Genomic DNA, 14,324 nt, shown 5'->3' with positions numbered 1-14,324 from the left:
ATGTAATTACTAATATTCCTTAATTTTACAGTGCAACTTTTATGCAGCAAAAATAGGACTGAACTTTAAAAAAAAGGAACATTTGTTTGGCTTTTTAAATATAAATAAATTACATACCCAACTCTCTCCTTTGAGTCACACATTAAGAGTGTTACTAAAACGACCTTCTTTCATCTCCGCAATATCGCTAAAATTCGTTCTATTTTATCCACTAGCGACGCTGAGATCATTATTCATGCGTTCGTTACGTCTCGTCACGACTACTGTAATGTATTATTTTCGGGTCTTCCTATGTCTAGCATTAAAAGATTACAATTGGTACAAAATGCGGCTGCTAGACTTTTGACAAGAACAAGAAAGTTTGATCATATTACGCCTATACTGGCTCACCCGCACTGGCTTCCTGTGCACTTAAGATGTGACTTTAAGGTTTTACTACTTACGTATAAAATACTACACGGTCTAGCTCCGTCCTATCTTGTCGATTGTATTGTACCATATGTCTCGGCAAGAAATCTGCGTTCAAAGAACTCCGGCTTATTAGTGATTCCCAGAGCCCAAAAAAAGTCTGCGGGCTATAGAGCGTTTTCTATTCAGGCTCCAGTACTATGGAATGCCCTCCCGGTAACAATTAGAGATGCTACCTCAGTAGAAGCATTTAAGTCCCATCTTAAAACTCATTTGTATACTCTAGCCTTTAAATAGACCCCCCTTTTAGACCAGTTGATCTGCCGTTTCTTTTCTTTTCTCCTCTGCTCTCCTATCCCTTGTGGAGAGGGGGGGGCACAGGTCCGGTGGCCATGGATGGGGTGCTGGCTGTCCAGGGTCGGGACCCGGGGTGGACCGCTCGCCTGTGCATCGGCTGGGAACATCTCTGCGCTGCTGACCCGTCTCCGCTCGGGATGGTGTCCTGCTGGCCCCACTATGGACTGGACTCTTACTATTATGTTGGATCCACTATGGACTGGACTCTCACAATATTATGTCAGACCCACTTGACATCCATTGCATTCGGTCTCCCCTAGAGGGGGGGGGGGGGGGGGGGGTTACCCACATATGCGGTCCTCTCCAAGGTTTCTCATAGTCATTCACATCGACGTCCCACTGGGGTGAGTTTTTCCTTGCCCTTATGTGGGCTTTGTACCGAGGATGTCGTTGTGGCTTGTGCAGCCCTTTGAGACACTTGTGATTTAGGGCTATATAAATAAACATTGATTGATTGATTGATTTTCATCCAAGAAAGAAATGGTCATTAAAAAAAAAAAAAATCCAACAAAACAAACACAAACACAAAACTAATTTTTTTCTTGTGTAATACTTTTAGTACAACTTTGCTGTTTAAAAATGTATTTTAAATTTTCTAGTAAAATTCTAACTTTTATCCAGTAAAATAAAGATCATTAAAAAAAAATCCAACAAAATAAATTCTAATATTTCATTTATTTTTCTTGTAAAATTCTGACATTTTACTTGTTGAATTATTTTATTAGTTGTTTAAAAATTTAGTTACTAATATTCCTTAATTTTACAGTGCAACTTTTATCCAGCAAAAATAAGACTTAACTTTAAAAAAAAAAATTTTAAAAAAAAGGAACATTTGTTTGGCTTTTTCAATATAAATATAAATACATTTTTATCCCCAAAAAAATGGTCATAAAAAAAAAAAATCCAACAAAACAAACACAATTTTTTAACTTACTTGTCTAATACTTTTATTACGTCGTTTAAAAATGTAGATGAAATTTTCTGGTAAAATTCCAACTTTTATCCAGTAAAACTATGTGTTTCTAGGAATATTTTTTTTCTGGTAATATTACAACTCTAATCCGGTGCAATGACAAACATATTTATTTTCTATTCAGAGTGTTAATACGCTTGAAAACATTTTCCTGCAGAGGTTCCTGCAAACTCCATTAAAGTTTGTTGATGTTGGTGGGCAGATATGAAGTGCCCTAACTGACAGTCCATGCATGGAGACAAAGCCCGAGGATGTGCACTGATGGCATTATACAAGCTGGTAAACAACACCAAGCACCTCCCGGCAGGCAAAGGATACGTCGTCTGGTGGCGCAAATATCAAATCTATGATTTGTTTATTGATGCTTTTCTGCACGCTCAAGTGGAAGAGACGGAAAACATAGTGGAGCAGGAACATTGCCATAACTGTGATTTAGAGGCTCTCGCTTGGCGACTTACTCCGGCTTTTTACTGCTGTAAATCTTATTACAGAGGGCAGTGCAGTGAGTAAGTGTGTGTGTGTGTGTGTGTGTGTGTGTGTGTGTGTGTGTGTGTGTGTGTGTGTGTGTGTGTGTGTCTGCAGGGTGCTGAGGCACATTTGGTCGTGTTGTAATTGTGTGCAGCAGAGCAAAACACACAGTGGTTGCCATGACAACCGCCACTAAAGTAATATACAATAATAACATTTGCCAAAGTGATATTGTCACTGCATCCTTGTGTGTTTCAACACACACACACACACACACACACACACACACACACAAACACACACACACACACACACACACACACACACACTGGAACCTTTGAGGCCCCATAAAGTTCGGAAATTAAGAAATTCAATCAATATTTTTTTTGGGGGGGGGATGCAGAAACTTGGGCGCCCCCAAGAAGACGATACTCTGCTTAGTAAACATGAAATGTGAAAAAAGGGGACCAACTTTTCTGAGCTGTTGGTGCCTGCTTTTGTGTATTTTTGTGTCCTGCGGGAGGACTTTGGTAAGTAAATAAGAGCGCCCACAAAAGGGCACATTTTAAAAAGAGGCTCAGAATTAGCGGCTTGAAGATGGTCTGTGAAACCTAATTAATGCAACATTTTGGGCAAAGAGCGGGCAGCACGGTGGAAGAGGGGTTAGTGCATCTGCCTCACAATACGAAGGTGCTGAGTAGTCTGGGGTTCAATCCCAGGCTCGGGATCTTTTGTGGTCTACATGTTATGTAGACCACAAGGAAGTCTTTTAAAATATCATTCTATGACCCCTTTAATATTGTTTTGCTCTGTTTTGTTAACAATTAACAATGTTATATATTTTGTTCAATAACATATAAAACCCATCCTTATCCCAGGTCAGGTCGCGGGGGCAGCAGCCCAAGCAGAGAAGACCAGACTTCCCTCCCCCCTCCTACTTGGTCCAGATCCTGCTGGGGGATACCGAGGCCCTCCCAAGCCAGCCGGGAGACATATAATTGAAACATTTTGCAAAATTTAAAACTTGTTTTTTCACATTTGTATTTTTTATGCATTTATTTATTCATTGATTAATTTATTGATTTATCGGTGACAAACTTTTAATTCTAACATTTGTAATCAGCTACTTTTTTATTTATTTTTTGGGGGGCAAAATAAAAATAAAAATGTTTTTCACATTTGTATTTATTTATTTATTCAATGATTTATGTATTTATTGTCAACAAACTTTTAATTCTAACATTCGTATTCAGCTATTTATTTATTTATTTTATTTTGCAAAATCAAAAACGTGTGTTTTTCCACGTATCTATTTTATTATTTATTCATGTATTTATTGTTGACAAATTTTTGATTCTACCATTCGTAATTTGCTATTCATTTATTTATTTAATTTTTGATTTTGCAAAATAGAAATAACATTTTTTTTCCACATTTGTATTTATCTATTTATGTATTTATTTATTTGTTTATGTATTTATTCATTCATTGATGTATTTATTTATCGCTGACCAAACTTTGAATTCTACCATTCGTAATTTGCTATTTCTTTATTTTATTATTATTTTGTTAAATAATTTTTTGGTTTCTACTTTAAAAAATGTTTTTTTACTTAATATTTATTTGAATTTTTGAAGGGAAAAAATAAACGTATACTAAAAAAGTATATATATATATATATATATATATATATATATATATATATATATATATATATATATATATATATATATATATATATAGGTATCTAAACTTAAAAAAGGAGTATTATTTAATTTTGTTTATAAATAAATAAATAAATAAATAATAATTTCATAATTCAATCATATTAATTTACTTTTTTTTTTAAGAAAAACAAAATCGAATGATTAAATAATAGATAACATTTTAATAAAAATATATACTGTAAATACCAAGGAGATATTTGATATTGACCTGCTATGATAAGGTTTTACCTAATTGATGTATTTTAATAATTTCCTATAAACTGTACAACAAATTTAAGTAAATAGATTTTACAGTAATATTCTGGCAGCTTAGTTGCCAGAATATTACTGTTAAAATAACAGTTTTTACCGTTTTCTGATTAAAAGTAATTCTGGGCTTAAAAACCCCCAAAAAGAGTAAATTTTACGGGGTTTTTTGTGTGTTTTTTTTTGCATAGAGTACGGTACATGTGTGTTATTAAATAAGTTGAATTAGAGAAGTACTAAACGGTGAATGAAGACTCGGAGAGAAGCATCATTTGGCAAGGCGTTGACACTTGACTCTAATTAGCTAATTGTAGTGTAATGACCTTATATGGTCATGTCATGGCCTTCAACATGAGACGTCTTAATGTGGCCGCCATGCAACACTTCACCCATCATGTCATTAGCGCATGCTAATGACATGCAACACATGACACAGGCTGCGGCGTCATGGCGACGGATGAAGACAGACTCAAAGTCATGCTGTTATGTCAGGAAGATGTTGGCCTTTCTGGAACATTCCCGGCGTCTCATAAAGGTGAAAGAGTTTCTAAAGCATCAATAACAAGTCGTGGTTTGATACAAAGGGAGAAAATATCATATTTGTGTGTTGACCTTTTGCTCATTTGTTTATATATTTTTACATGCAATTTGTGACAGGATTTTGTTGTCTTTATTCAAGTAATTTGAATTATGTTTGATCGGATTTATTTGTATATATTTATTTTGGAATTACATCATTTCCTGTGCACAATTGGAAATGTGACCAATTTTAATTCCCCCCATTTTTATTCATTATTTTATTTAGACTTTCACTTTTTTTATTATACATTTCAATTGAAAAATGTTTGCATGTACATTTTTTATTTCTTAAATTAATCTTTATGTATATTCATCCCTTATTTTTATATTGTCTAATGGTATTATTATTACTATTATTAGTAGTAGTAGTAGCTTTATTATTTTTTATTGTTTGTTTTATTGATTGTATTCTTGTTTTGCCTATTTATTTAATTCATTTAAATTATATATTTTTGTAAATTGAACTCTATTTATATTCATTGTTTTGCTTTGTTGATATTGTTAGTAAGATTATTAGCAATAGTTTTAATAGTAGTAGCTTTTATACATTTTTATTTACGTGACATATATTCATTATTTTCATTTGTTATTATTGTTGGTAATATTAAAAGTAGTAGGAGTACTGGCTTTTATTAATTTTTTATATTTCTTAAATATGTGTGGGATATTTATGTTATGAAACATACTTTTTATATATATGTATCAATATTTTATCTGTATTGTTCTACTTTTTTTCTGTGGACATTTCCCTTTTTTATATACTCTTATATATATATATATATATATATATATATATATATATATATATATATATATATATATATAAAGGGAAACCTGCGAAACAGGCTTGTAGGGATGATATAGCCTATATATATATTTATACTGTATATATATATATATATTTCGGGCTGCAACCTCATAGATGAAGCAGACACTTTGTCTCCGTTGTGAGGAATCTTGCATGTGCAAAGATTTCATTAAGATAGGCGGAGGCAGCGTAATTAATTCTGCTGCCTGGCGAGTCGTATTGTCCAGAACACGGAAGAAGATCACGCAGAACAAATGTGTTGACATGATGGGGGAGGGGTGGAGATGTTGTTTTCTAGGCGTAAACAAGCCTGCTGACACTTCTTTGTGATTTCTACAATTAATGCGATCGCTCCTCCCACCACTTATTTGGGACAACTACCACTTTGTATAGTAATTATTAGACTCAAAAAACAGTCACAGGTTAAAAGCCGACCGTGCACTTGCTCATACTCGCACATGGACGGGTCATGTGATTCACGGGATCCTTCCTCCCGCCAGTTATAAATGAAAACCACCAACTTTCTTTGTAGAAATGACCAGAAAGGCTCAAAGGGAACTGCAACGTCGCTAAAGCTTGAGTACATGCTGGTACACAGCGTAGATGTGCTATATGATTAATATGAGTGCTCCTCCCACCAGTTATGGACGATAACTGCCGCCTTGCATATCAGAAAGAGACATAAATAATCGAAATAATCCGCAGTCAGAGCCCATTATCTACAAATGAGCACAAGGCTGCACACAACGCAGGTGTGTTGAATATTGAATGCAATCGATTCGCCCACCAGTTATAAATGATGAACACCAACTTTCACCATAGAAATGACCAGAAAGACAAAGTCAAAGCTCACAAAACATCCGCTAAAGCACGAGCATGTGGGTTCACAAGGTAGACGTGTCATATGGTTAATGCGAATGCTCCTCCCACCAGTTACAAATGATAAGTGCCGCTTTGCACATTAGAAATAAGCAAAAAATAAACCTCTAAATATTCTACAAAGCCAAACCCCATTTTCCGCACATGGCTGCACACAATATAGATGAGTTGAATACTTGTTGGGATCTCTCATCCCACTAGTTATAAATGATAAAAACCAACTTTTGAAGTAGAAATATACAAAGACAACTAAACTACAAACTCTAAGCACACGGTACACTCGGTAAAGCACGAGCGCATGCCGGTACACAAAGTAGACGTGTTATATGGTTAATATGATTGCTCCTCCCACCAGTTATAAATGATAAACACCAACTTTCGAAGTAGAAATACACATGGACATGAAGTAAACTACAAAGTCTGAGCACACGGCACACTCGGTAAAGCACGAGCGCATGCCGGTACACAAAGTAGACGTGTTATATGGTTAATATGATTGCTCCTCCCACCAGTTATAAATGATGAACACCAACTTTCACAATAGAAATGAGCAGAAAGACACCGCTAAAGCATGAGCACATGCGGGTACACAAGGGAGACGTGCCATATGATTCACACGATCGCTACTCCCACCAGTTATTAGTGATAAGAAGAAGGGGGCGGGGCATCCCACCAGTAATTTGTCCCCAAATTGTAATTTGCAGGAGAGCAAACAATCCTGGACTTGGGGTAATTAAGGACCAGCGGGTGACGGGTCCTCGCGGTCGGAGGACACATTCAGCGGGCGCACATTTGACTAATGGGGTTGTTACTTTGGCCCTCGGCCGCCGCTCGGGAGCATCTTCTAAACACACTAAAGCTTCAAAATAAAGTGTCTGACTCTGTAATTGTCTCACTAATCTCCCCGCCGTTAAATGAGCCGCAGAAAAAGCGCGTCCCGCCGCACAAGCTTGCATCCAGCGATTGGAGACTGGCTCCTTTTGTTTCCCTGGATATTAAAAAAACATGGCGGCTGATGGAAAGCCCGCAGAAGTATTGGAAAGGTAATTAAGCCGCTTTTAAACGCTTGACTTGTGCACAAACAAACGGCCATCCCGCGCGGGGACGATGCACCTATAAACACTTTATTGTTGGGCCAAAAGTTGGGACATCTGGGGCCGGTTTCTATGGCGACCATCCCTCTGGCTTCTTTTGAAGACCAACATAGAATATTGTAATTGCTCCTCCCACCAGTTGTTAATGATGCCACTTTGGAAAATGGATACAAACTGAATGTCTCAAAATAATCCACAAATGTAAAACCTAAATGACGCTCCCTCGTGCATGAAGGCAAGACAAAGCACAATGCAGACATGTTTTGCCAAATTCATGGAACTGGTCCTCCCGTCAGTTATTAATGATGCCACTTTGGATAATAGATACAAACAGAACAATTTAAAAAGGTAAACAAAAAATAAATAATAAAAAAAATTATACATATATATATATAAATCAATCCATCCATTTTCTACCGCTTGTCCTGTTCATATATACTGTATATATAAATAAATATAAAAAAATTGCAGAAAGTGGTCTACAGGGGGCAGCAGCGTCACAAACAGAAAGTGGTCTACAGGGGGCAGCAGAGAGAGAAAGTGTGCCTGCAGCACCACAAACATCTCCTGCACACGTTTGGCGGCCTTGAGGCCTCCAGCGTGCAAGCAGCAGCACCATCCATCACCTCCACATCCAGCAAAGCAATACGTCCAACCAATGCATCCAACCAACACAGTGCAACAGCTCATGAATATTCATGACACTTTGAGGGCCAAGTACCAGGACCAGGACCAGAACTTACCGTCGGGAGGCTGCTGGAGCGTGAAGTGAGGAGGTTTGTCTGAAAGACACACAAAAGAAAAACAGGACTTTACTTTGACAAAGTGACCAAAAGCAAATAGCTGACAGGGCTTCTAAATAACAAAGCTGTGGCTGTAGGCAACCTGCTGATTGGAATGACCATCACACGATGTATCTGCATGGGAAGTATTCCCAGCAAAGCCCTGAACGCAACTGCGGTCATAAGGTTATTAACTATCAGCGCGCGCGCTCAATGCTGACTCAGCCGTTTGCTCCTGACAACCATTACAACTTTGGTTCTGGCGCCCATGGACAATAATTCATTCATTATTTAATAATAACAGTAACAACAACAATGTATCAATAATTCATGAGAACAAATCAAGTACTAAATAATGATAATTATAACAAAAAAAACGAATCATCATAAATTGAATAATTAGTACTTGTCAACAACAATATCATACATGTATTATTCTATCACTATTGTATTGCTGTTTTTGTTTAATTTGTGTAGATTTTATGGTTTGTTGTGTCTGGAAAAAAAAGATTGTAATTAAATATACAATTATTGTTATTATTATGAGTATACATATATATATATATATATATATATATATATATATATATATATATATATATATATATATATACAGGTAAAAGCCAGTAAATTAGAATATTTTTTAAAAAGGTGTAACTTGTACATTATATTTATTCATTGCACACAGACTGATGCATTCAAATGTTTATTTCATTTAATTTTGATGATTTGAAGTGGCAACAAATGAAAATCCAAAATTCCGTGTGTCACAAAATTAGAATATTACTTAAGGCTAATACAAAAAAGGGATTTTTAGAAATGTTGGCCAACTGAAAAGTATGAAAATGAAAAATATGAGCATGTACAATACTCAATACTTGGTTGGAGCTCCTTTTGCCTCAATTACTGCGTTAATGCGGCGTGGAAATGGAGTCGATGAGTTTCTGGCACTGCTCAGGTGTTATGAGAGCCCAGGTTGCTCTGATAGTGGCCTTCAACTCTTCTGCGTTTTTGTGTCTGGCATTCTGCATCTTCCTTTTCACAATACCCCACAGATTTTCTATGGGGCTAAGGTCAGGGGAGTTGGCGGGCCAATTTAGAACAGAAATACCATGGTCCGTAAACCAGGCACGGGTAGATTTTGCGCTGTGTGCAGGCGCCAAGTCCTGTTGGAACTTGAAATCTCCATCTCCATAGAGCAGGTCAGCAGCAGGAAGCATGAAGTGCTCTAAAACTTGCTGGTAGACGGCTGCGTTGACCCTGGATCTCAGGAAACAGAGTGGACCGACACCAGCAGATGACATGGCACCCCAAACCATCACTGATGGTGGAAACTTTACACTAGACTTCAGGCAACGTGGATCCTGTGCCTCTCCTGTCTTCCTCCAGACTCTGGGACCTCGATTTCCAAAGGAAATGCAAAATTTGCTTTCGTCAGAAAGCATGACTTTGGACCACTCAGCAGCAGTCCAGCTCTTTTTTTCCTTAGCCCAGGTGAGACGCTTTGCGCGCTGTTTCTTGGTCAACAGTGGCTTGACACGAGGTATGCGGCAGTTGAAACCCATGTCTTTCAAGCGTCTCTTGGTGGTGGATCTTGAAGCACTGACTCCAGCAGCTGTCCACTCCTTCTGAATCTCCCCCACATTTTTGAATGGGTTTTTTTTCACAATCTTGACCAGGGCGCGGTGATCCCTATCGCTTGTACACTTTTTCTGATCACAGTTTTTCCTTCCCTTTGCCTCTCCATTAATGTGTTTGGACACAGAGCTCTGAGAACAGCCAGCCTCTTCAGCAATAACCTTTTGTGTCTTTCCCTCCTTGTGCAATGTGTCGATGGTTGCCTTTTGGACAGCTGTCAAATCTGAAGTCTTCCCCATGTTTGTGTAGGCTTCAGAACTGGACTGAGAGACCATTTAAAGCCCTTTGCAGGTGTTTTGAGTTAATCAGCTGATTAGTTTGTGGCACCAGGTGTCTTCAAAATTCAACCCTTACACAATATTCTAATTTTGTGACACACGGAATTTTGGATTTTCATTTGTTGCCACTTCAAATCATCAAAATTAAATGAAATAAACATTTGAATGCATCAGTCTGTGTGCAATGAATAAATATAATGTACAAGTTACACCTTTTGAATGCAATTACTGAAATAAATCAAGTTTTTCAAAATATTCTAATTTACTGGCTTTTACCTATATATATATATATATATATATGTCTTAATAAGGTTATCCAAAAAATAGTGCTCGATACCGTGGTAGAGCGCAATATATGTATGTGTGGGGGAAAAAATCACAAGACTACTTCATCTGTACAGGCCTGTTTCATGAGGGGTTCCCTCAATCATCAGGAGATTTCCTGAAATCTCCTGATGATTGGGTTGTACTTGTATAGCGCTTTTCTACCTTCAAGGTACTCAAAGCGCTTTGACACTACTTCCACATTTACCCATTCACACACACATTCACACACTGATGGAGGGAGCTGCCATGCAAGGCGCTAACCAGCACCCATCAGGAGCAAGGGTGAAGTGTCTTGCTCAGGACACAACGGACATGACGAGGTTGGTACTAGGTGGGGATTGAACCAGTGACCCTCGGGTTGCGCACGGCCAGAGGTGGGTAGTAACGCGCTACATTTACTCCGTTACATCTACTTGAGTAACTTTTGGGATAAATTGTACTTCTAAGAGTAGTTTTAATGCAACTTACTTTTACTTTTACTTGAGTATATTTATAGAGAAGAAACGCTACTTTTACTCCGCTACTTTTATCTACATTCAGCTCGCTACTCGCTACTAATTTTTATCGATCTGTTAATGCACGCTTTGTTTGTTTTGGTCTGTCAGACAGACCTTCAAAGTGCCTGCGTTACTGGTGACGTTTCACTCCGTTCCACCAATAAAATGCAGTCACTAGTGACGTTTGACTCCGTTCCACCAATCAGATGCAGTCACTGGTGACGTTGGACCAATCAAACAGAGCCAGGCGGTCACATGACCTGACTTAAACAAGTTGAAAAACTTATTGGGGTGTTACCATTTAGTGGTCAATTGTACGGAATATGTACTGTACTGTGCAATCTACTAATACAAGTTTCAATCAATCAATCAAAAGTGTGAAGGAAAAAAGACACTTTTTTATTTCAAACGTACATCCCGTCACAAGCCTAAAGACTGACTGCACAGTTCCTGTCTTCACAATAAAAGTGCCGCTCCATCGCGTCTGCGCTTTCAAAATAAGAGTCTCCGAAAGCCAGCGCAAACAAGCTAGCAAGCTACGGAATTTGCCGCCAATGTATTTCTTGTAAAGTGTGTGAAAACGTATATGGAAGCTGGACAAATAAGGTGCCAAAAACCAACCACTTATGTGGTATTAGACAGAAAGGAGGAACTTTTTTTCTCCTGCATTTGAAAACGTGGACGTTAAGCACTGCTGTCTGATTACAATCAATGCAAGTCATCAGAATCAGGTAATACACCAACTTATATTCTTGTCAACATGAAAGAAAGGAATCTATATGTGTTAAACATGCATGTATATTCATTAAAACACCTTTAACATGTAAACAAAAACGGCAAAATAAATAAATATAAATTATATTCTGTATATATATATGTGTGTATATATATATATATATATATATATATATATATATATGTGTGTGTATATTTATATGTGTGTATGTGTATGTATATATATATATATATATATATATATATATATATGTATATATATATATATATATATATATATATATATATATATATATATATATATATATATATATATATATATATATATATATATATAGATATATGTATATGATATGTGTGTGTATGTTACTCATCAGTTACTCAGTACTTGAGTAGTTTTTTCACAACATACTTGTTACTTTTACTCAAGTAAATATTTGGGTGACTACTCCTTACTTTTACTTGAGTAATAAATCTCTAAAGTAACAGTACTCTTACTTGAGTACAATTTCTGGCTACTCTACCCACCTCTGCGCACGGCCACTCTTCCACTGCGCCACTATGAATATATTTATTATTCTAATTATATTAATATCATTGTTCCTTTAGATGACAATATTTTATTGCCATGTTTGTTTAAATTGTGTAGATCTTTTGGTTTGTTGTGTTTGAAATGAATTAATGTACAAAGGCTAAAAGCAGTGAAGTTGTCACGTTGTGTAAATGGTAAATAAAAAGAGAATACAATGATTTGCAAATCCTTTTCAACTTATATTCAATTGAATAGACTGCAAAGACAAGATATTTCATGTTCACACTGAGAAACTTTGTTATTTTTTTGCAAATATTAGCTCATTTGGAATTTGATGCCTGTAACATGTTTAAACAAAGCTGGCACAAGTGGCAAAAAAGACTGAGAAAGTTGAGGAATGCTCATCAAAGACTTATTTGGAACATCCCACAGGTGAACAGGCTAGTTGGGAACAGGTGGGTGCCATGATTGGGTAAGGTCTGTAATATCATCAAAAGGTACTGCATCAAAAAGCAACATCAGTGTGTAAAGGATATCACCGCATGGGCTCAGGAACACTTCAGAAAACCACTGTCAGTAACTACAGTTGGTCGCTACATCTGTAAGTGCTAGTTAAAACTCTACTATGCAAAGCCAAAGTCATTTATCAACAACACCCAGTAACGCTTCGCTGGGCCCGAGCTCATCTGAGATGGACTGATGCAAAGTGGAAAAGTGTTCTGTGGTCTGACGAGTCCACATTTCAAATTGTTTTTGGAAACTGTGGACGTTGTGTCCTCCGGACCAAAGAGGAAAAGAACCATCCGGACTGTTCTAGGTGCAAAGTGTAAAAGGCAGCATCTGTGATGGTATGGGAGTGTATTAGTGCCCAAGGCATGGGTAACTTACACATCTGTGAAAGTACCATTAATGCTGAAAGGTACATACAGCTTTTGGAGCAACATATGTTACCATCCAAGAAACGTTATCATGGACGCCCCTGCTTATTTCATGTAATCAAATATACAAATATTGTTATTATTATTATTAGTATAAATAATCCCAATAATAACTATATTGTTAGTATTATTATTAATAATTATAATATTATTATAATTATAATAATTATATATATATATATTATAGGGGCGGTATGGCGTAGTGGGTAGAGCGGCCATGCCAGAAACCTGAGGGCTGCAGGTTCGCTCCCTGTCTCTTGACATCCAAATCGCTGCCATTGTGTCCTTGGGCAGGACACTTCACCCTTGCCCCCGGTGCCGCTCACACTGGTGAATGAATGATGAATGAATGATAGGTGGTAGTCGGAGGGGCCGTAGACGCAAACTGGCAGCCTCACTTCTGTCAGTCTACCCCAGGGCAGCTGTGGCTACAAATGTAGCTTACCACCACCAGGTGTGAGTGAATGATGGGTTCCCACTTCTCTGTGAGCGCTTTGAGTATCTAATAATAGAAAAGCGCGATATAAAATCTAGTCCATTATTATTATTATTATTATTATTATTATTATTGTTCCTTCAGATGACAATATCGGATTGCTATTTCCGTTTGATTTGTTTAGATATGTTGGTTTGTTGTTTGAAATAAATTTATGAAATTAAATGAATATAACTTTTTGTTATTAATATTAATATCATTATTAATACAAAAATACTTATGTTATTAATTGTGTTCCTTCAGATGACAATATTGTATTGCTTATTTGTTTGAATTGTGTAGATTATTTTGTTTGTTTTGTTCGGGAAAAATTTATAAAATGTAATAAATATAAGATTATTATTTTTATTTATAATAATAATAAGTATTATTATCATCAATATAACTATTATTACCAATAATAATTATGTTATTATTATTGTTCCTTTAGATGACAATTTTGTGTTTAATTTGTGTAGATTTTTTGGTTTGTTGTGTTCAAAATAAATATAATGAAACTAAATATACAATTATTGGTATTGTTATTTATATAAATATAACTATAATTACCAGTAATATTTAT

The 14,324-nt window shown here is 36.4% G+C and overlaps 1 protein-coding gene across 7 annotated transcripts in view; it reads right to left on the bottom strand.

The window, feature by feature from the left end:
- The window catches only part of agrn (agrin), a 601,652-nt gene that overhangs the window by 332,965 nt on the left and 254,363 nt on the right, over window positions 1-14,324 (bottom strand). For all 7 annotated transcript variants that reach the window (XM_072915893.1, XM_072915897.1, XM_072915895.1 and 4 more), the window contains one exon: window positions 8,283-8,321. In XM_072915893.1, the coding sequence (XP_072771994.1) occupies window positions 8,283-8,321 (39 nt within the window). The remainder of the gene's footprint in view (window positions 1-8,282; window positions 8,322-14,324) is intronic.

Source organism: Nerophis lumbriciformis, linkage group LG23 (assembly GCF_033978685.3).
Source record: "Nerophis lumbriciformis linkage group LG23, RoL_Nlum_v2.1, whole genome shotgun sequence".
NCBI lineage: Eukaryota > Metazoa > Chordata > Actinopteri > Syngnathiformes > Syngnathidae > Nerophis > Nerophis lumbriciformis.
This window is presented reverse-complemented; position numbering and strand designations above follow the sequence as displayed.